General features: G+C 42.8%; 1 protein-coding gene across 1 annotated transcript in view; it reads left to right on the top strand.

Annotated features, from left to right (window-relative positions):
* Positions 1–19992, top strand: part of PLCB1 (phospholipase C beta 1) — a 521389-nt gene that overhangs the window by 449546 nt on the left and 51851 nt on the right. Inside the window, exons 28-31 of the mRNA XM_066639109.1 lie at positions 2973–3049; positions 3136–3225; positions 7866–7923; positions 12140–12226. Coding sequence (XP_066495206.1) covers positions 2973–3049; positions 3136–3225; positions 7866–7923; positions 12140–12226 — 312 coding nt within the window. The remainder of the gene's footprint in view (positions 1–2972; positions 3050–3135; positions 3226–7865; positions 7924–12139; positions 12227–19992) is intronic.

Genomic DNA, 19992 nt, shown 5'->3' with positions numbered 1-19992 from the left:
CATTTCTAGTTGAGTTTTAAATTTAAAGAAAAGTCATGTAGCCAGCACTAAGCCTATATTACTTGTTAAGTTAATAGTAAGATTTGTTTGAAACTCAGAAAGACTTCCCCCTCACTCCCAATGCAAGTTCAATTTGTATTTTTAATTGGCAATGCAAATTGAACTTGCAAAGGGATTTGAGAGCCTTTGGAGATCTAAGCCTTTCTTCTAGTAATCTTTGGCGCTCAAAGCATGTGTAGTGCATATTGAACTGCTAAGGGACATCGGAGACAAATGTTTTGGAACTCAGACAACCTATTCATGATGCCGTGGCATACAAGCGATGTAGGCTTGGGCTGCCTATGAGGCTCATTTTAATCTTAAACTCAGCTAAAAAAATGCTGAGTTCTTTGATTTAGGAAAATTTCCTAGGACTTGGTCAGCTTTGTGACTGCATGAACCTAATACTTTTTTTGCCCAAGATATAGGAAGTACTTCTGGTCTCCCACTCCCATCCCTATTTCATTTAAAGATCGATTCAGATTGAGTTCCAGTGTGTCCAAGACATAAAAATAGTGGTTTGAAAATTACTGTAACTTTTTCTTTGTGTGTATGTATGTAATTGTAATGTTTGATTAATGAGGACAGGTGAACTTCTCCCAGCTGAGAAGAATTGGGGGAGGGGATTAAGATACCATTTCTATTTTTAATTTGGCTTTTTCAAATCTGAACTTGATACCGACATCTCTAGCTGCAGCATTGTTTCTGCCCTAGGTGAAGACAACAGACGTGTCCTCTCTTTTCAGTTTAGTAACATCCATAGCTGCTCTTTGCTTTTGATGTCACTTCCATGGATTCAAGGCTGAACAGTCTGGAAATCTTGCCTGCTTTTTTCCTCCTTAAAGGAACAAATGCCATTAACGTGGGAATTGGCAAAGGAACAGGCTGCTAACAGGCTGACGCTTCTGTGTTCCTTCTACATTGAAATTAAAAACAAATCCACAAATTTGCAACCACAAATGTATTGTTTACTGCATATTCATTTCTTTACAGTTTGAACACTGTTGGCATGCACATGTGCGCATCGGTTAACACCTTCGTTCTATACAAGTTTGGCAAGCAGTGTATTTACTGGGCAATGTGTTATGCATGTCTATTCGCAGGACTTATGGTTTGTAGTCAGTGATTGGGTTTGTCTTCCTTATGATCGGCAGATGGTTGTTTATACAGATGAGACTGTTGCTGTTTCATTCTAAATTGTTAGAGCTAATTCGTTAGATCATCTAGGAAAAAGTTGTGCTATCTGTTACAATTAACTGTTGTTACTTGCTTTGAAATGCATTCAAGCAAAGCAAACTTAAAAACAAAAATAATATTTAAAAGCTGGAGTGTAAATTGTTAGCTTAAAGTTCTTTGAAACTTATGTGGGTCTCTCTAAAACACCAAGTGGGCCTCAAAGAGAAAGATTCATCAAGCTTTGCTTTTGTAATCTGCAGTGGGTCTTGAAAGAAGCCCACCAAGTTGCTGAGAAGGGATGTAATTTAAAAAGCAGTATAAAGCACGTGGCAAGCCAGGGTAGCTTCTAGACCACTGATTCCCAAAGCCCTACACAGACTTTGGGACAACAGTAAGTATTTGCGGGATGTGTGGGGGGGGGGGAGAAGGCGATCACTGCAGTGCCATTGGGGCACCTATTTCTGAGCCACTGTCCTTAAGGAGAATGGCCCTCTTCTGATTCTCCTATTGGGTCTTCACCCACAAGTTTGGGAGTCACTGATCCAGACTAGTAAGGTCTGAGAAAACAGACAGCAAAATGGCATTAGTGAATCTCCTTATTTGGAACACCTTCTCCTTCGGAGAATGGCATAGCAACAGGGGGGTGGGGGCAGTTTGCCCTGGTGCCACCATTGCTCCTGCCCCAGCTAGGCCATCCTCAGATATGCCTCAGTCTGACCAGCAGGAGGCTCAATTGTCCCCAAGGAGAATGGGCAGGAGAGCCAATACTGCCCGCTGCAGCAGGAGCAGACATGCACCTGTGCATTCACACATACACACCTGGTGCACCATGGTTAGCTTCTCCTCCCATCACAACACCTGAAAGTGATGTGATGATGTGGTGCTCCACACTACAACACTGCTGCTCCTGCCTAAAACCCTGGAGAGATCAGAGTAGACAGTGCAAGCTAGATGAGTCAGTGACCTATAGGGCAACTTCATTGTATGTTTGTCTTTCTATGGTGCTAGCCCCCTGTACAAATCAAGCTCTTGCCTGCATGTTGTGTCCTCATTAGCCTTTCCTCTCCAAGTTGTGTAAACTCCTCAAGCGTTACTAGTGAGGAAGGGCTGGTGGATGGGGATATCGAAGGCAGACACAGACACTCCACTCGCTGTAGTACCTAGGTGCACTGGCTGCACTTGCAGACAGGATGATGGGAGAAGCAAGGCTTTGTTAAGCCTTCAGGAAGTATTACATGCAAAGGGGCCCACTCATCCTAGGGAAGGGTAGTCTCCCCAAACGTCCTATTTTTTCTCAATTCTGCTACTGATTGCAAAGGTTGGGGCGGGGATGACAGATTAAAATACACGTGTGCATCACTTATGGAGGGGGGTGCTTTCTCCAATTCTGGTCATTATGCGATTAGGTCATTATGCAAACATTCAGCCACATCTAATGCCTTTGTTGTGTAAATATTTCCTGCCAGACACTCACTGCGCAGGCTACTGGAGACCAGTTGCCACATTAAGAGCATCTTCTTTGTTGTGTAAAGAGACACTGCTGTGGGAGACCTGATTGCCTCTTTATTGTGTAGACCAATTCTTTTCTGTGCAGTTACTGGATACGATTACCATTAAGAGCCGCTTTGGTCGTATATGTGGTCCTTCCTTAGGTTGGAAGGTCGTTAAGCAATGCATGCCTGTATTTGTTTGAATGTTCATCAGTAAAATGTGGCTCATGTCATTTATGACATGTTTTTTTTTTCCCCGCCCATAAGCTTATTCAGAAGCTGACAGATGTAGCGGAGGAATGTCAAACCAGTCAGTTAAAGAAACTGAAAGAGACATGTGAAAGGTAAGGCAGTTGTGAATAAGGAAACTGTAGCCTTTCAGTCTTTAGGGTTTTTTTCTGTTTTAAAGGAAAACTTCACTCTCTTGCAGAGAAAAGAAAGAATTAAAGAAAAAGATGGACAGAAAAAGGCAGGAGAAAATCACAGAAGCAAAATCAAAGGACAGGAATCAAATGGAAGAGTAAGTCCAGTTGTAAATTCTTGCACTTCAGGGGTTAGCTTTTTTCTCTATTTCACAGTATAGGTAAGCTGAGCATCATTTCACACTGAGTATTTTGTGGACACTTAAATGCTCCTGTGAGCAATTTTATTTACTGATGGATTCATTTCTGTCCCTTAGACTCAGGGCGGATAACACTTTAGAAGCACATCACAGCTTCAAGAAAAGAAAAAATCCTGCCTTTCTGATGTTATATTTTTGTGTGTTTCTTTTCTTATAAAAATTGCATGACAGTGTTTGCTTTTTAATAAAAGCACAGTTTAAAAATGAACAACATGCATTCTGGCATTTTAACCTTCCCTGTTTACCTGTGGTAAATACAAATACATCCTGAACAAAAACCCCAACTGAAGTAAGGTTAACCGGGGTTACAGGCTGCAATCCTGTACATGCTTATTTTAATTGAACTCTTTAGGACCTATTTGGGATTGCAGTGTTAGAGCCAAACTATGTGTTGATGATTGTATAATCTGGCCTTTTTTAAAGTAGTGTGTTGAGGCTGGCATGAAATGGGGTGCAACTGTGGCATTTCCCCCCCTCAACAAAAATAGTATGTTGTGAATGCAATTGCCCCACCACACTTCTCATCTCAAAATGCTAAAACCACCCCCTATTCTCTGTTGTAGTTTCAAAATCCTCCTCCACACCTACATTCTATTTACAATTTACTTTATACTACTATATACTATTTACTATTATATATTACATACTTATTTACTTTAGGCTGCAATCCTATTCTTGCTTACCTGGGAGTAGGTCCCATTGAACTCAATGGGATTTCCAAGTAGATATACATAGGATTGTTTTCTTTGCTGGATCAGGACCAAAATCTTTGGGTGTTTTCAGTAAATATTCACATATGCACTTTGACAAATAGCTCATGGAAGTTCCACAGTTGCTGCACCACTCAAGAACGCTTTCTTGCAACTTGAACTATGGTACTATCAAAAGGGCATCCTTGGCTAGTGTATAATGGAGTGTAAGGAAAAAGGTAGGCTCTAAAATATGGGAAATCCAAGCTATTTAGAACTCTCTGTCAAAAATTTATGCCTTCAGTTGTTCCCAGGCAGTCCAATAAAGATAGTGAATTATTGGGGTAATATGCTTGTGGTTAGTTCTCTCTTTCCCTACACTCACATCATGAGGTAGGCAGTAACAGTCTCCCACAGATGATGCATTACAATACTCTGGTCTTGAGGTTGAAAAGACATGAATGACAGTGGTAGGACATGATCAGGGTTCTTGCCAAACGGAATTAATGGATGCTGTCCTGGAAGGCAGTCCTGTACATAGCTGCATCCTGATATTTCAGGCACAGATCTATTGATTTAATTTAATTATTTATGAATATCAGAAGCACAGCCATATGGTTCATGATACAAAGCACTATACATCAATATCCATTGTAACCCATAGTCTGCTTTGCCCATCTTCCTGCTTATATTAGATAGTTTTTAGTGCTTATTTCTGCATAGAAATGAACTGTGGCTGAATACTTTCAGGCTTGAAAGGCAAAACGTAACCCAATAAATAAAACTCAACATAAAACAAAAAAGAAAAAGAGTCTTAAATATTCGTACAAGTATAAAAACAATAGCCCATCAGCTAGATCCAAAATGCTCAACAGACTTACACTGTACTCCTGAACACCAGCACTTCCCAAGGTCTTGAAAACAAGGCCATTTTGACCTGCAAAAATTCCAAATTGACCTCTTTGGGGAAGGAGTTCCATAGCTTAGTGATAACAATGGAGAAGGATCTGGTTTTTCATTCTGAAGTCATAGTAAAGAAGTCCCACAAATGCCTGATTCCATAGCTGACGTAACAGTACCTTGATGTTCCATGGTATCTATGGCTGCAGGAAGGTCTAATTAACATCTCTGTAGAACTTCTCCGGATAATCTGTCAATATTTAGAGGGTGATACATGGACCTCTTAAAACAAAAAAAAGCAAGGTGAAGGGACTGTAGCTCAGTGGAAGAGCACCTGCTTTGCGCGCAGAAAATCTCAAGTTGAAACTGTGCTCTCCCCAAGCGGGGCAGGGAGTGATGACCCCTGTGTCGGCAATATCTACCACACAGTAGGCAGCTTCATATATGTTCATCACTATTTATTTTTAGAACTCTGAATCACAAAAGGTGCAATTCACATCTCATTGAATTCAGTGTCCAATTCTTGCTGGCTTAAATGGGAGCTAGATTGCTCCACAAAGGATAGTAAGCCCAAAGGTTCTTTAAAAATGAATTACGGCACTGCTGTGTGAGTGTGTACTTGTGCATGCATGTCCATCTATAATAGCATCAGCTTTTGGGCCAGGAAGAAACAGAAGATTTCAAAGACCAAACAGTTGCCTCGGAAGAAAGACATGACACATTCAATCTCAAATGAAACTGTGCAAAGAAAAATTGAGTGTTGGAAATTAGTGTGATAGGATAATAAAGCCTCAAAAGTAAGGATCTGTGGAGGTGCTGTAAACATCTAGTCGCTCAGCAGGGTTTGAAGACTTATAAGGGAAGCCTAGTACCATCAGTAGGCTTGATGGAAAGGAATCCAGCAAACCGCAGAATAGTTCATTACTTGCTTTGCTTGCCTTCCAGTTCTTATATTCCAGAGTGTGAAATGCAGAATCAAAATCTAGTGACTACACCCTGTTTTTCCCCCTCTCTAAACCTGTGAGCTATAAGCTAGTCGAACCAGCCAGCAATTGTTCAATATCAGAGTAAGAGCGCAATCCAAACCTGTGCAGGAGCAGGCAAGCCAGGAGGCTTGCGCTGCATCCAGTGCAGGTTCGTTGGGTGCAGTGGCTCAGCAAGGGGCAAGGGGAAGCTCTTCCCCTTACCCCTGGGTAAGGGCTGCGCACCCCAATGGGTCTCCTTGGACCTGCGCCACCTCTGGAGTTGGCACAAGTCCGAGGAGAGTGGAGTGGCTCGAAGCTGCTCGGTTCACCTCGGGGACGGGGGTTGGGATCCAGCATAACCACCGGGTCCCAGCCCTGCCCCCGGCTCCCCGCGCGCCCACCCCTGGGGCCACCCATTGCCCGCCCTCCCCCTGCCAAGAAACACCATCTCCCGCTTCCTCTCCACACCTACCTTCGCCACTTTTGTTGACATGGTGCGCTGGCACAAGCCGCAGGGAGGAAGCTGCTGCGAAGGCCTCCGTTGGCCTCTGTGCATTGGCGCATCTGGATGCGCCGACGCAGCTTCCTCCCACGGAGGCGCAAAACGTGTTTTACGGCACATTTGCAACCCTCCAGGGCCTTCAATGCCAGCGTAACTTCAAGAGATGCTGTCAACCTAGACAGTATATATGTTTATATGTTTGAGAAATGAAAGCAAGCCATTCATAAAGTCTTTGCTTTAAAATACAGCTGCCAGCCATGGTTTGGAGATGGTCTTCTATTTTACATATTCCTACTTGCTGTTATGCCTAACTCTGGGCATCGCTCCCCAGTGTTTCCCATTCAAAAATTGTCAGACGTGATATGTGCACACCAGTTGCTTTATTAAGAGGGTCCTCCAATGATATTTTCTTTCTTTGAGATCCAGCCTGGTCATTTACGCCCCCCCTCCCCCAAGTTACCGGTACCGTTAAGTTCAATCCTGAGCATTTTCTAGCAGGGAAAGTCAAGAGAATAAATTTAAGAAAAAAATACACTGGACTGGCAATGGAAACAGAACTTTGTTGTATGTACAATGGGGAGGAGAAAGGTGTAACCTGTTATCAGCAGACACTTGATTTGCTCTAGAACATTTTGGAAGGAATGGCCATGTTCCTCTTTGCCAAACCTCCAGAGTTGACTTAGAGTCTGCAGTAGATTTTGCAGTCTGCTATGTGCAATCTAGACCGCTTGGTGTGATCTGAGGCTTCCGGGACAGTGAGGGACAAGGAATATCGCCTTGCCTTGTAGGAACATTTCAAGCATGGGGGGTGGGGGGTTAAGGCTGCAGAATGAGACGCTCCTCAGATTACACTAAATGCTTCCCCATGTGCTTTGCTACCTCCAGTGAAGCAAGAGAGCAATGACACCCCTTTGCTGTATTTGCTGCACTCTTTCTCTAAAACAAGTTCAGAATCCACGAGGTGGCAAATCTGTTTGGGAAATTTTTCAGATTTCAGCCCAGATTGTGATTGAGACAGAACTCCAGCCCATGGAGGAGGAGGAAGAGATAATGTCCCCAAGGAGCCTTTTGTATGCATGATGTGTAAACTATACTGAGGGTGGCTGCCACACCTTTCTTCCCACACTTTGAGCCTGGCAAACTGTCTACCAACATAGTTTGTATAACCCACTACTGGGGTCTGATAAACCATATTATAAACCATATTAAAATAATCAATGACTGACAAACTAGGTGACTTAGTTTTTATTGTCCCTTACTTACAGCACAATCCTAGACATGTCAACTCATAATTAAATCCCATTGTGTTCAATTGGGCTTACTCCCAGGAAAGCATGCCTAGAATTGCAAGCTTAACCAAACTGTTAGGAGCTGTTTACCAGCAGAATCTTTGTAGCAGGATCTAGCATATATGCTTCTGTGATGATGATTTGAAGCTAACATTATTTGATTGGACTGAGTAGTTTTTAATCTTGCTCTCAGGGAGAAGACAGAAATGATTCGATCCTATATCCAGGAGGTGGTGCAATACATTAAAAGGGTGAGTTCACAATTTGACAAACTGTTCTGTATGTAAATATGGCTTGGGATTTACAAGTCAGTGTCTCTAATGATGCTGTTTTAAAATGGAATAATGATCTAAAAGCAACAGAAGTCCTTTGAGCAGAGTAACCTTGTATTTACTTTTGTTTTACAATCCTATCATTTTTGTATGTGTGGTTTTTAATTGTCCGTTGATCATCAAGAGCCATTTTGGAACTTACTGTGCAGCAACCAGATTCTCAGGTGTTCCTCCCCGACAATATTGTACGGTAAGGCATCTGGGAGACGTTAAAAGCTGTGTTTCATATGTGAGGTGTCAGTGGAAGACCCAGTACCAGAAACCTAAAAATCATGCTCCTGCAGCTTGGTAAAGTAATGCCCAAAACTTGCTCTGGGAAGTATGGGAAGAGTCACATCAAGCATTGCCAATAAATAGCAATAATCAGTGCTTCTCTGTCTTTGAGCCAAGTGACCTGTTTCTCTTTGGCTGATGGCATAATGTTACAGGGAGATATGGTGACTAGTCTGTTGAATGCTCTACTGAATGTCAAGGCTGAAGATTGTACTGTTTTGGAAAACCTTCTGAGAAGTGAGTGAGTGAGACTGCCAGAACATTTGTAAGAACCTAATCCTTTATTTTAAAAAGGAAGAAAAAAGGAAACCATCCCCTTATAATATGGTTCCAAACATAGGTGAGTTTCTCATTTGTGTGTGGCAGTAAGCTGTGGATAATCATTGGCATGCTGCAGGGTTAAGAACATAAGAAGAACCCTACTGGATCAGGCGAAAGGTTCATCCAGTCCAGCTTCCTGTATCTCATAGTGGCCCAGCGGATGCCTCAGGGAGCATGCAGATAACAAGATACTTGTATCTCACTGCCACTCCCCCACCTCTGGCATCTATTTACCCTTGCATCCCCCTTTGAAGATACTAGACTGTGGCTTGGTTTAAGTTGTACCACCTTATTAAACACAAGTGACCAATTTTTAAAACATGAAACCTATTGAACACACCTTCCCTCCCTTGCCAGTCTGGGGTATGCAAAAAAAAACTGCCATCCATGACCAATTCGGATGACAGAAAAATATTCCTACCTGGCCCTCATGATGAGCAACCAGCTAATATGAGACTGTACATACTCATTATGCCTTGTAACCTGTGACGGAGTTTTCCATTGCTGATGCTCAAAGTCTCCTCCTTCATGTTCATATTGTTGTGGTTTTTTTGTATCTCTATCACTTCCCTGTAAGTTTGCTATTATATGGCTGTAGACAATACTTGTGCATGTCAGAAATCCATCTATTGGCCTGTCTTTGCCACGTGTTCAGCACCACTGATTTGTCAACCTATAGCAACCGACAGTGCCTCTCATGTTCCTTTACCCTGGTGTTCACACTCCTTCTTGTGGTCTCTATGTACACTTGACCACAGCTACATGTAATTCTATAAATCCCAGCCAAGGAGAGGAGGTCCTTTGCATCTTTTGCTGATCATAGTTTCTGCTGTATTTTCTGATTGGGCTTAAAGATTGGTCTCAAACTCCCCTTCTGCAGAATCCTACCTATGTGGTCTGTTACATTCTTTATGTATGGAAGACTTTTATCCTTGAGTCAAGTTGTTCCGTTATTTTGTGAAACTCACTGACTTTGAGCATCAGCAATGCTTGGCTATTAGCCCTTAGAAATGCTAGGGTGCAGGAATTTGGAACAGGAAAAGAACTGGGCTGTGGAAAGAAGTTGCATAGTCCTTTAAGCAACACACAGTGAACAAGATCAGTGGACAGTTAAAGATCAGTGGAAAGTTATTTTCAATTGCTTTGGGGTGAGACGAACAGCCTGTGGTTCTCACTTCTTTGAAAATGCCCACCATAGTTGTTAGGAAATATGTTAGGAGATAAAAGTCTTCATTGACCAGGGCCAATAAACCTGAACATTTTTTTGCTGTTAACACTAAAGCTTTGTTTGTTCCATAAAGATTCCCCCTAAGCATATACCTATTAAATCTTTCCCTTCCTAAACTACAGCTGGGCAGGTTATTGGAAGATAAGGGTAAATAGGGTATTCAGCTGCTGGAAAGCTAAAACTGGATCTCTGGCTGGATCAGTCTCTGGTAGGCAGGGGGGACCACTGATGGATGGAAGTTGGAGGCTTGGCTGGAAGCTCCTTTCTTTCACTCCCAGACCAACAGACAACCCTGAACTGCAGTTTGCTCCTCTTTTTATACTCTGGCCCCAGAGAACCTTCAGCAGAGCAGCCAATGAGATCACTCCCCCTCTGGCTCATTTGTGTAACTGTCAACCTATAGTCAACTGGGAGGGACAGAGGAGGAGAGTTTAACTCAGTATATACCAATTACCACCCCCCCTTTACCTATCTTCTGAGAAGGACAAAGATACTTTTTGTAACACTGTAAATCTTAACTATTTTTCTAATAGAACTTACTGCTGAGTAGACAGTAGGCTGCAATCCTCTAACACTTACCCGCGAGAAAGCCCCACTGAACACAGTGGAATATACTGTTGAGTAGACATGCATAGGCTTGCATTGTGAGTGAACAGTCACCACCTCATTCTTTTAGATTAAATGCTTTTCTTTAAGGTTAAAACTGTTTGAGTTTGGCTAATCAGATGATAAGTTTTGTTTGTTGACATGTTTTCATTTCATGTCATTTCATTTCGGTTTCTACAAGTTTTTTTTTAATAGTTCTGGGATAATGTTGTAGCAGGATTGAAAGAGACTACTGACACCAAGCTAAGTTTTAGACTCTTTATTAAGAGGAATGGAACCTTTTAACCAAGTATAAGGGAACCTTGCTTAGAATTACCCAATTTGGGACAGCAAGACTTGAGGCAGGCAGACAGGCTTGAAGCAGCAGGACTTGAGGCAGGCCAAGGGCTGGAGGCTGGGTGGAGGTTCCCCTCTCTGGTTCTCAGCTCCAGTGAGAGGCTCTCTCAGGACTCCTTCAGCAGAGTCTTCTCTGAAGGTCTGCAGCTCCAGCAGAGCTTGCTTTCAACTCCTTCCAGCAGCTCACCCCTGGTGGTCTCCGGCTGAGCTTTTCCTCAGCTCCTCTCTGCAGAGCTTCCCTGGTGATCTCTCACAGAGCTCGCTCCCAGCTCCTTCTCTGCTGAGCTTCCCTGGTGGTCTGAGAGCTCTCTGCTGGGGCAGCCCCTTTTATAGCCTCAGTGGCTCTGCACACGGCACCAATTTTGCAGCAGTGCCTCTAGTTTTCGCACAAGGCACTACAGCCTTTTTGCACTGGGCACTCAAGTCCTTTTGTACTCAGCACTAAAATCCTCCTGCTCAGCCTCTCCCAACTCTGAAGGGCTTGTCTCTAAAGTCATATACAGTTCACTTTGCTCAGCAACAGTGAGCCTATTGGCTCAGACAAAACTTAGTAACTATTGTTTCAGGTAAAGCACAGGCCACAAACAAACAAGATCAAGTTGCAGCACAGACAGCTGAGCCCAAATTTTGCACATATCAATAAGAACTTAGAAGGGTCTCATCCCTTATGTTCATTTGTTATGTGGTGTACGTTGCCCAACCTTCTGGTTGGAGATTCATCCTTTGGCGTGAACACACACTATAGTTAACACCTATACATTACCAATGTTTCTTCTTCAATGTTCTTAAATTCCATATGCCTTGCAAATGTACTGTTTTAGATTAAAACGAAATCTCTTGAAATTCCACAAGTCTGACATTAAGGCCACAATCCTAAACATACTAAAGGGACAATACTAAACAGGTCTACTCAGAAATAAGTCGTATTTTGTTCAGTGTGACTTACTCTCAGGAAAGTGTGGTTAGGATTGCAGCCTGACTAAAGTGCAAGTCTCCTTGAATTCAGGGGGACATCTGAGTTTACATGTTTAGGATTCTCCTGTGGATATAATCCTTTTAATATCAATTTTTAAAATGTCAAGAATATTCTGGCAGCAACTGTTACCCTGCACATGCCCAATCTCATCTGATCTTGGAAGCTAAGCAGGGTCAGGCCTGGTTAGTATTTGGATGGGAGACCGCCTAGGAATACCAGCTGCTGTAGGCTTATACCGTAGTCTTTCGAGACTGAAGGTTGCCAACCAACCAAGAATATTCTGCTGTGTTTCCTTACGTTAGAGATGCTGAATAGAATTGCTTCAGTATAGAACTGAGAAAGAAACATGCCAGTGAACACACTGAATACAATCAAACTCTGCTATTCTGTTGCAGCTAGAAGAGGCTCAGAGTAAAAGGCAGGAAAGACTGGTGGAGAAACACAAGGAGATTCGTCAGCAAATACTGGATGAAAAGCCCAAGGTAAGGAGGCTTGAATGTGAGCATCTTTCAAAAAACATTTATTACGAAAAAGGAGTCTGCTTTTAGTCTTGTATTTGATTAGGCTCTTGATTTTGAATATAACTAAAGAAGTAGCAAAGATGAAGTTAGAAGTATTTCACTGTGTGGAAGGAAAAAGAATGCTCCATATTAGTGTGAAAATGAGTTAGGTATTGGAAACCCTAGTCCCACAAATTGTTTTTTAATCTATAGTTTTATCTGTATGTTTCATGTGTAGAGTATCTGTGACCAGCAGAGGGAGCCCTACACTGGTGATGCTTTTAGCAGTCCAAAACTGAACATGTTTTATCTGGGCATGATGGCAAGGTTTTTGGGGACATGCAAAATTCCTCACGTTTTGTTAACTGAAATAGTAAGGAATTCTGCATGCTGTGAGAGTCTCCCACAATGCAGTGGAACTCTTTCACAATAGTGATGTTGAATAGGATGCATTTTGGGCATTGTCTCTGACTCTTTGTCTCAGATGAACAAATGGCGCACTCTGCCTCTCTCACAATCCACTTGTTTTCCCATGCTCCTGTAGATTGGACTGTGTTCAGTGCCAGTATTTCACATAGCTTATTTTGGCAGCTATTAATTCCAAAATTAATACAAGATATTTCCTGTTGCTAGATGAGAGTGGGGAGTAAAACAAGCAGCAGAGCATCTGTTCTAAGCAAAATTTTAGACCAGTTATTTTCTTGATTTGCCTTATTGATTATGTTTCAAAGTGGTTAGGCTGCTGGAAATGTCAGTTCATTGTGAAAATAGGTACTACCTTCTTTTTGAGATCTTTGGCCCTACAGGACTAAATGTCCCAGTTTTTTTGGTTTATTTGCTTTAGCTTTTTGGAGTAATACAACGTTGAGTCATAAACTTAAAGCAGTTTTCTGTTGTGGTCTTTTAAGGGTTGGATTAGGGATGTTGCAATAATCTAGCACAGCGGTTTTCAACCGTGTGCCGTTTTCAACAGCTGTGCCATGGCACACTGGTGTGCCGCAAGGCTGCCTCAGGTGTGCCACGGGGCCAAGGAGTCAGGCGGCAGCAGCAGAAGCTGCGCACGGTTGGTTGGAGCCTCGCGCGGCAGCAGGAGAAAAAGGGGCAGCTGTGCAGGGGCTTGGACGCTCCTGCTGTTGCTAGTGCCTGCCCCGTGCGCTGATTGGGCAGCCAGCCAGGCAGCTAGAGAAGCCTGGAAGAGCTCTTGACAGGCGGGAACATGGAGGGAGTGAGGGCAAGAGTGAGGAGGGAATGAGAGTGAGCCTGAAGGTGGAAGCAGGTAGGAGCCAGAAGCAGCTGGCTGGAAAGGATCCGGGAGAGACCCTTTTCCTAGCCAGCAATGCCCCAAAGTGACCCTGCCTGCGTTGCCTCCCCTGGCAAGGCTTTGGCTTTAAGGGTATGGGCCACAATCCTATTTTACCTAGGAGTAAGCCCTATTGACTATAATGGGGCTTACTTCTGAGTAGATGTACAGAGGCTTGGTCGCACTCTTTCTTGAATAAATGAGCAGGCAAGTGATGCTTTTGTTCCCCCCACCCACCTCCTCCCCTCCTGCACACACATCCCCCCATCATAATTGCAGTTAACCCCTCTTACTGCCCCTCCCCACCCCTCCGTCTTCCCCACCTTCCAAAGTCCAGAGTCAGTTGCCTCCCATTCTCTCTCTCTCTCTCTCTCTCTCTTCTCTCTCCACCCCAGTGAATCCTGCACTTGTTTCAGCCACATCTCCTTACTGCCCCCCCCCCGTCTCTCCAGTATGCTCTCATCTCTCTTTGCCAACAACTCCTGGCATATCAGAGCATATCAACAGTTTGAGCTAACCTGCTTCAAAACATTGTTCTTCCTTTCCAGAAACCACATACACCTCCCTCTCCAAGCTTCTTGGGAATTTCTTTCATTGTCATGATCTAAGGCTGCAATCCTAACCAAACTTTCCTGAGAATAAGTCCCATTTAACAAAATAGGACTTACTTTTGAGTAGACCTGGTTAGGCTTGTGCCCTTAGTTATATTAATTAAATTAATTGTAACATAATAATGTAATTAAAAACTAGTAGTGTGCCTTGTCAGTGTGCCGTGAGCTGAAAAAGATTGAAAATGGCTGATCTAGCAGTTTCTGACACAGATACTGTATTTCTTCTGGTACCACAAAGCACAGTGGCTGAGTGGTTAAAGACACTAGACTGTTGGCTGGAAGGTCAGCAGCCCAGGAGTTCGAGACCTTGTGCTGCAGAAGAGGGTGAGCTCTTGTTACTTGCCTCAGCTCCTGCCAACCTAGCAGTTCAAAATCATGTAAATGCAAGTAGATAAATAGGTACCACTTCGGTGGGAAGGTAACAGCGTTCCGTGTGCTTTGGTGTCTAGTCATGCTGGCCACATGACCACGGAAGATGTCTTTGGACAACGCTGACTCCCTCAGCTTGGAGTCAGAGATGAACACCACCCCCTAGAGTCAGACACAACTGTGCAGAGGAAACCTTTCCTTTTTTGTTTTTTTTTAACTTTACCACAAGTTTCCCTGAAAAACTCCTGTTTTATTTAATCCAAATTACTTTTAATCAAGGAAAAAATTATCAGTTACAGGATGTGCAATTTTTATGTAAACTAGTTTGTTGGATTAAGGGCACAATTCTAACCAACTTTCCAGCAACAAGGTAAGGGCAGTGCAGCTCCAAGGTAAGGGAACAAACATTCCCTTACCTTGAGGAGGCCTCCGTGACTCTCAGCCAAATGCAGGATGCAGCACATGCCCCATTGCCACAGCTATGTCAGTGCAGGAAGGTTGGTTAGGATTTGGGCCTAAGATTGGGAATATGTATCCAAATGTATATCCTGTTGAAAGAATGAACTTCATCCTTATTTGGGTGAACATTCTGATGTACCTCTAGTCTTTGCCCACTGTTCCTAAAGGCATGGATATCTGAGACACTTTGGCACTTGTGTCGACATCTAAGACTATGGGGCAAGAAAAGTGGAAATAATAGGGCTGATTTCACACCTTCCTCTGCTTGATTATAACCAGAATTTTTCTAATTATTTTTCAAAAGCTTACACCCTTGTCTGGATAGCAACTTATTTAATAGGTCTTATGGCCCACTCCTATTGATCCAGTGTGTTCTGTCGGCACATGCTGTTGCAAAAGTGCAATAAAGCACTGCATCAGCACTGTAAAGTTAGAATGGATTAGGCCTGAGGTTTTCAAACTCCTTGGAGTTTGAGAAACAAGGAAAGTATGTGCAGAGGAGGGGCTAAGGCAGTAATGTGATCCCAAGATTGTGCTGCTGCCAGGGATGAGAGGGTTTTTTTAAAAACTCACTAGCATCTGTTGCCATCATCCTGGGGGGTCTGGAGAGCCCTCCATGGGGCTCCTCGTGCCTCCTAATGTTTAAAAATAGAAAAAGGGCGCTTCTGGTTTTGTGATGAAAACTGGAAGTGCCTTTTTTTCTTATTTTTAAACATTTGGAAGTGCAAGGTGGCCCTAAAGAGAGCTCCCCAGATCTCCTGGACCCCCCCAGGATGATGGCATCAGAGGCTGGTGAATTTAAAAAAAGAAAAAGAAACACCTCCTGTCCCCAGCAGCTGTGTGATCCTGGGGGTTCTTCTCTCGCTCTTTAAAGGGACAGGGCTTTCCTGGCTTGGGGCATCACGACACCCTAGTATGGGAAGCCCTGGGTGAGCCCTAAGTGAGATTAAGGAAGAGGTAGTTAGATAATGGGCAGTCAGTACCAAGTGTTCATTTTGGACTGTATTTCTGCAAGTCTTAAATGCTATAACATTGCCACAGTAGATCCAAAGTTAATTCAGTAATATAATATGAAATATGAAGACCAAAAATAAATTTCTTACATGAACAAGATTTTTCAGGCACAACACCCTGTTAACCCAGGTTGTGTATTATATTCAGCCATATTCTTAGGTATGTTCTTGTAGCAGTCCATATTATGTATCAATTAGTATATTGATTTGTAGCATATTGATTAGATGTGGAGTGGGAGTAGGTGAGAAATTCATGGTTAGATCTGGAACAGCAGGGGCAACATTTGGATCAGGGCTCCTGTGCTAGAGGAAAGGAAGGGGTGAACTTTGGTCTCCCTTATCCCAAAGAGCTTCCTCCCCTATCAAAGGAGAAGAGGTATTGGTTCCTGTATCTTTTCTCCAAACGAGAAAAGTAACTTGAGGGGACATTTGGAGAGGAAAATCAGTTAGCAGGGGAAAAGGTGATGCCCCCCATGTTCTTCCTTCACTCCTGATTTCAATCTCCACGGGAGTATCTTATTTTTTTAAAAGTATCTCAGTACTCTGTTTTTTTAATTGTTTATGTTTAGCTTTATTTGACTAGGACTTTTATGCACACAGCTGTGGTCATGTTGAACCATTCCAGCTGATTGCTGTAAAATTTGTGTTCCAAGTATGAAAAATGTTCTACTTAGACAGAGTTTAAGCATATGTGAGTAGTTCTTGCGCTACCTCAAATGTCTTTCATCTATCACTGCTCGCTGTCAGAACAGCTGCTGCCAATGGATAGAGAATTCAACTCTCCTATTTTTAGTATACCTGTCCAACCATCTAGAGGTGTCCTCTAATTGTAATTGCTTTCCTGCTTCTGTAGATATTAGAAATTCAATAATCCAAGAGGCAGTTTCCTAATATAGATGCCTGAAGGAGTTTGAGGACACACTCTTTTGTATCCTTATGGGAGAGCCAACACTTTTGAAAATGCATATGCTATTTAGTATATTCATAAATGACTTGACGTAGGGTGTTAGAAAGTACATCGCAGAATGTTGCAGATACTACCGAATTGGGAGGGATTAGAAGTGCTTTGAAGGTCAGGATTACAAATAAAAATTATCTTAACACATTGAAAAACAAGCAGAAATAAAATAGGTTTACATTTAATGAGTTGTTCTGTATTTGGGTAAGAACAAAGAATTGCAGCACTATCCTATGCATGTCTACTCAGAAGTAAAACCATAGTGTTTAGTAGGGCTTATTCCCAGGGAAGTGTGTGTCGGTTTGCAGCCTTGATTTCTTGTAGCTAATAGCAGTGAAGAAAAGGATCTGAGGGTCATAGCTGATAAGTATAGTAGCATGTATAGTATAGTACCATGGCAGTCAGTATAGTACCATGGCAAAGCAAATGCTATAGTGCAGGAGTCTCCAAACCCTGGCCCAGGGGCCAGATGTGACCCGCAGCGAGCCTCTATCCGGCCCGCAGTCAGCCTCTTGTTCCCTGAAAGCCTCTGGCCCACTCGACTGAACATGACCAGAGCTGTGCTCTGATTGCATCTGGAGCTTGTTCTGAAGGCCGGAGAGCCTGAGTGAATGAGCCCACTCATTCATTTATTCATTCATCTAAGTTCCATCTCTAATATATTTATTTAAATTTTAGATTTAAATTTTTTCCAGCCCTCAGCACTGGCGTCAGATATTTCATGCGGCCTTCTGGCCAAAAAGTTTGGAGACCCCTGCTATAGTGGATTGCACAGATAGGAGGCGAAATAGAGGAAATAACTTTTCAACTCTACCTGCCATTGGTGAAGCCTGTTACTGAATTTCTCATTGCCATTCTTCAACAAACATGCATTACTGAAGCTGGAAATGATCCAAAAAAATTACTCAGAGGTCTGGAGAATATAACCTGTGGCAAGACTTGAAGGAGTTGGATTTGTTTAATTTGGAGTAGATGGGTAATTTCAGATACATAAATGCATACTGTGATGCACTGCCCAGCATTATTTCCTCCTCTTTGTGAAAGCCACAAACAGAAACTCATCATTTCTTTCGCAGTTTTAACCAGGGATAGGAACTCAAGTCAGGTGACAGCATTTTTCGTTGACTCATGTACACTCGAGTCATGTGCATGGAAGACTCAGCAAAATATTTGAGTCAGGGGGCCCCTGACTTGGCACTCAATCCCCACGCATGCAGACTCGAGTCTGAGTGTGCTTGCTGAGTGAATTTGCAGCATGAAAAAACCTCGTGGGGCCATCATTCAGACCGGGCAAGCAGCAGGGAGGTTCCAGCCAGGAGACAAGGAAGGGTTAAAGTTTGCTTTTGCTTCCAAGCAGGAGGGGGGAAGCAGGAGTGGGCTCTTTTGCCCGTCTCTGATAGGAAGGAACCAATGATCATAAGAGGAAGGATGAACGGTCTGATTTTTTTTTTTTTTTGGATGAAGGAAGGCAGGTAGAGGAACCCAATGGAATTCTTGCCTTGGAATTGGCTGGAGAGCCCCAGAGAAAAAGGAGATAGGGAGAGGTCTGTAGTGATCACGCTTTCCAATTGCATGGCTGCTGTGAGCCCCATTGTTACCTGGGGGGAGGAAGCCCCATTGAATGACCAGCTGCAATGGTTCTACTTCTGCATACAGCTGCAAAGGATTGGGTCAACTGGTAAGCCTTGCAGCTGCTGCACGTGACCCTCCTCCCTCTTGCCACTTCTGTCCCCTTTCTCCCTCCCTCCCGCCTTATTTACAGATGGGTTGGAACAGCAGGGGAGAGTTTAAAGAGAACTCTGACTCACACACAACACACACAAAAGTCTTTTTGAGTCACGAAAATGCTTGTTTTCAACATGAGTCACGAGTCATGCTGGATTTGCACATCCCTTGGGTTTAGCTTGGTTTTCTCTTCCTAACCCCTTTACCTGTGTCTCTAGTGAAATGTTTTGTCATTGTACACTTGGAATTCTCATTCATCTGAATTTTGTTGTTCTCTTCTTTGGAAACAGTGTGTTGAGAAGTGGGATGTCAAGGAAAATAATAAATGTTTGCCCTAAGTAGGATAGGGATCAGTAACTGCTCTAAACTGCTACAGACAAGAAGAGATAAGGGGTACAACTGCCTCCCAAAAACCTGTGCTGGACTCTTGGAAGAGGGAGAATGGAGTTGTGAGAATGGAGAGGTTCGGAGGCAGTCTGCTTAGATGTAATGGGGCCTCATTACTAGCCGTCTTACAGAGCACATTAAATAAGCATCTGGTTGGACTGAAGCAAGGAGGATTCACTGAATGAATGTGTTAACATTATATCCAGCCACATTTCCAGTTGTGTCCTTTGGTGAGGATAAGGCAGTGAAATAGCTTTAGTTCAGATTTCTTCTTCTGATGTGGAATGTTTCAGCTCTATGTGTTTATACTAAATGGCCTCTTTGAAAGACGTGTGTTCTTGTGAAGGTCCCTTTGGTACCTCAGCTTCCCATTCTGTAGCAGTTTTTCTCATCTGTATTGTGACTATTTAAATTTCAGCATTGCAGAATAACTTGCTTATAGTATCTATCAGTGGGTGCCTATCTATCAAGAAGGCACTGGAGACATGCAACTGGCAAGGAATTTTCCAAAGTGCATAACTGTGATCAGGCCGAAAGCAATTCCAACTCCTTTGGCTTGACGGTTCCATTTCAAAAGTGTGTTAAAATCACTTATGTATAGAGGGCGAGAGATTAGTGATTCCTCAGATGTTGTGATATATAGCTCAAATCATTAATCTTTATATTGTTGCATAAAGCAGAAAAAAATATACTTCTGTATTCACTGAATAGGAAGCCACAACTTTGCATAGTATTGCAAAGAGCAGCACTAACAAGAAAAAAAAACACCCAAAAATGATTAGAGTAGAAACAAATGTGTTTAACTGTGCCATGGAATGCAAGGCAAAAGAAACAAATGTATGATCCTGCACGGTTTTGGAGTTCTAACTTCACAATTCAATACATTTTGTATATGATATTTAAATGTATATACAGATTGCAGTAGC

Source organism: Tiliqua scincoides, chromosome 1, assembly GCF_035046505.1.
Source record: "Tiliqua scincoides isolate rTilSci1 chromosome 1, rTilSci1.hap2, whole genome shotgun sequence".
Classification (NCBI taxonomy): domain Eukaryota; kingdom Metazoa; phylum Chordata; class Lepidosauria; order Squamata; family Scincidae; genus Tiliqua; species Tiliqua scincoides.
Note: the sequence above shows the minus strand (reverse complement) of the source record. Positions and strands in the feature narration are given on the sequence as shown.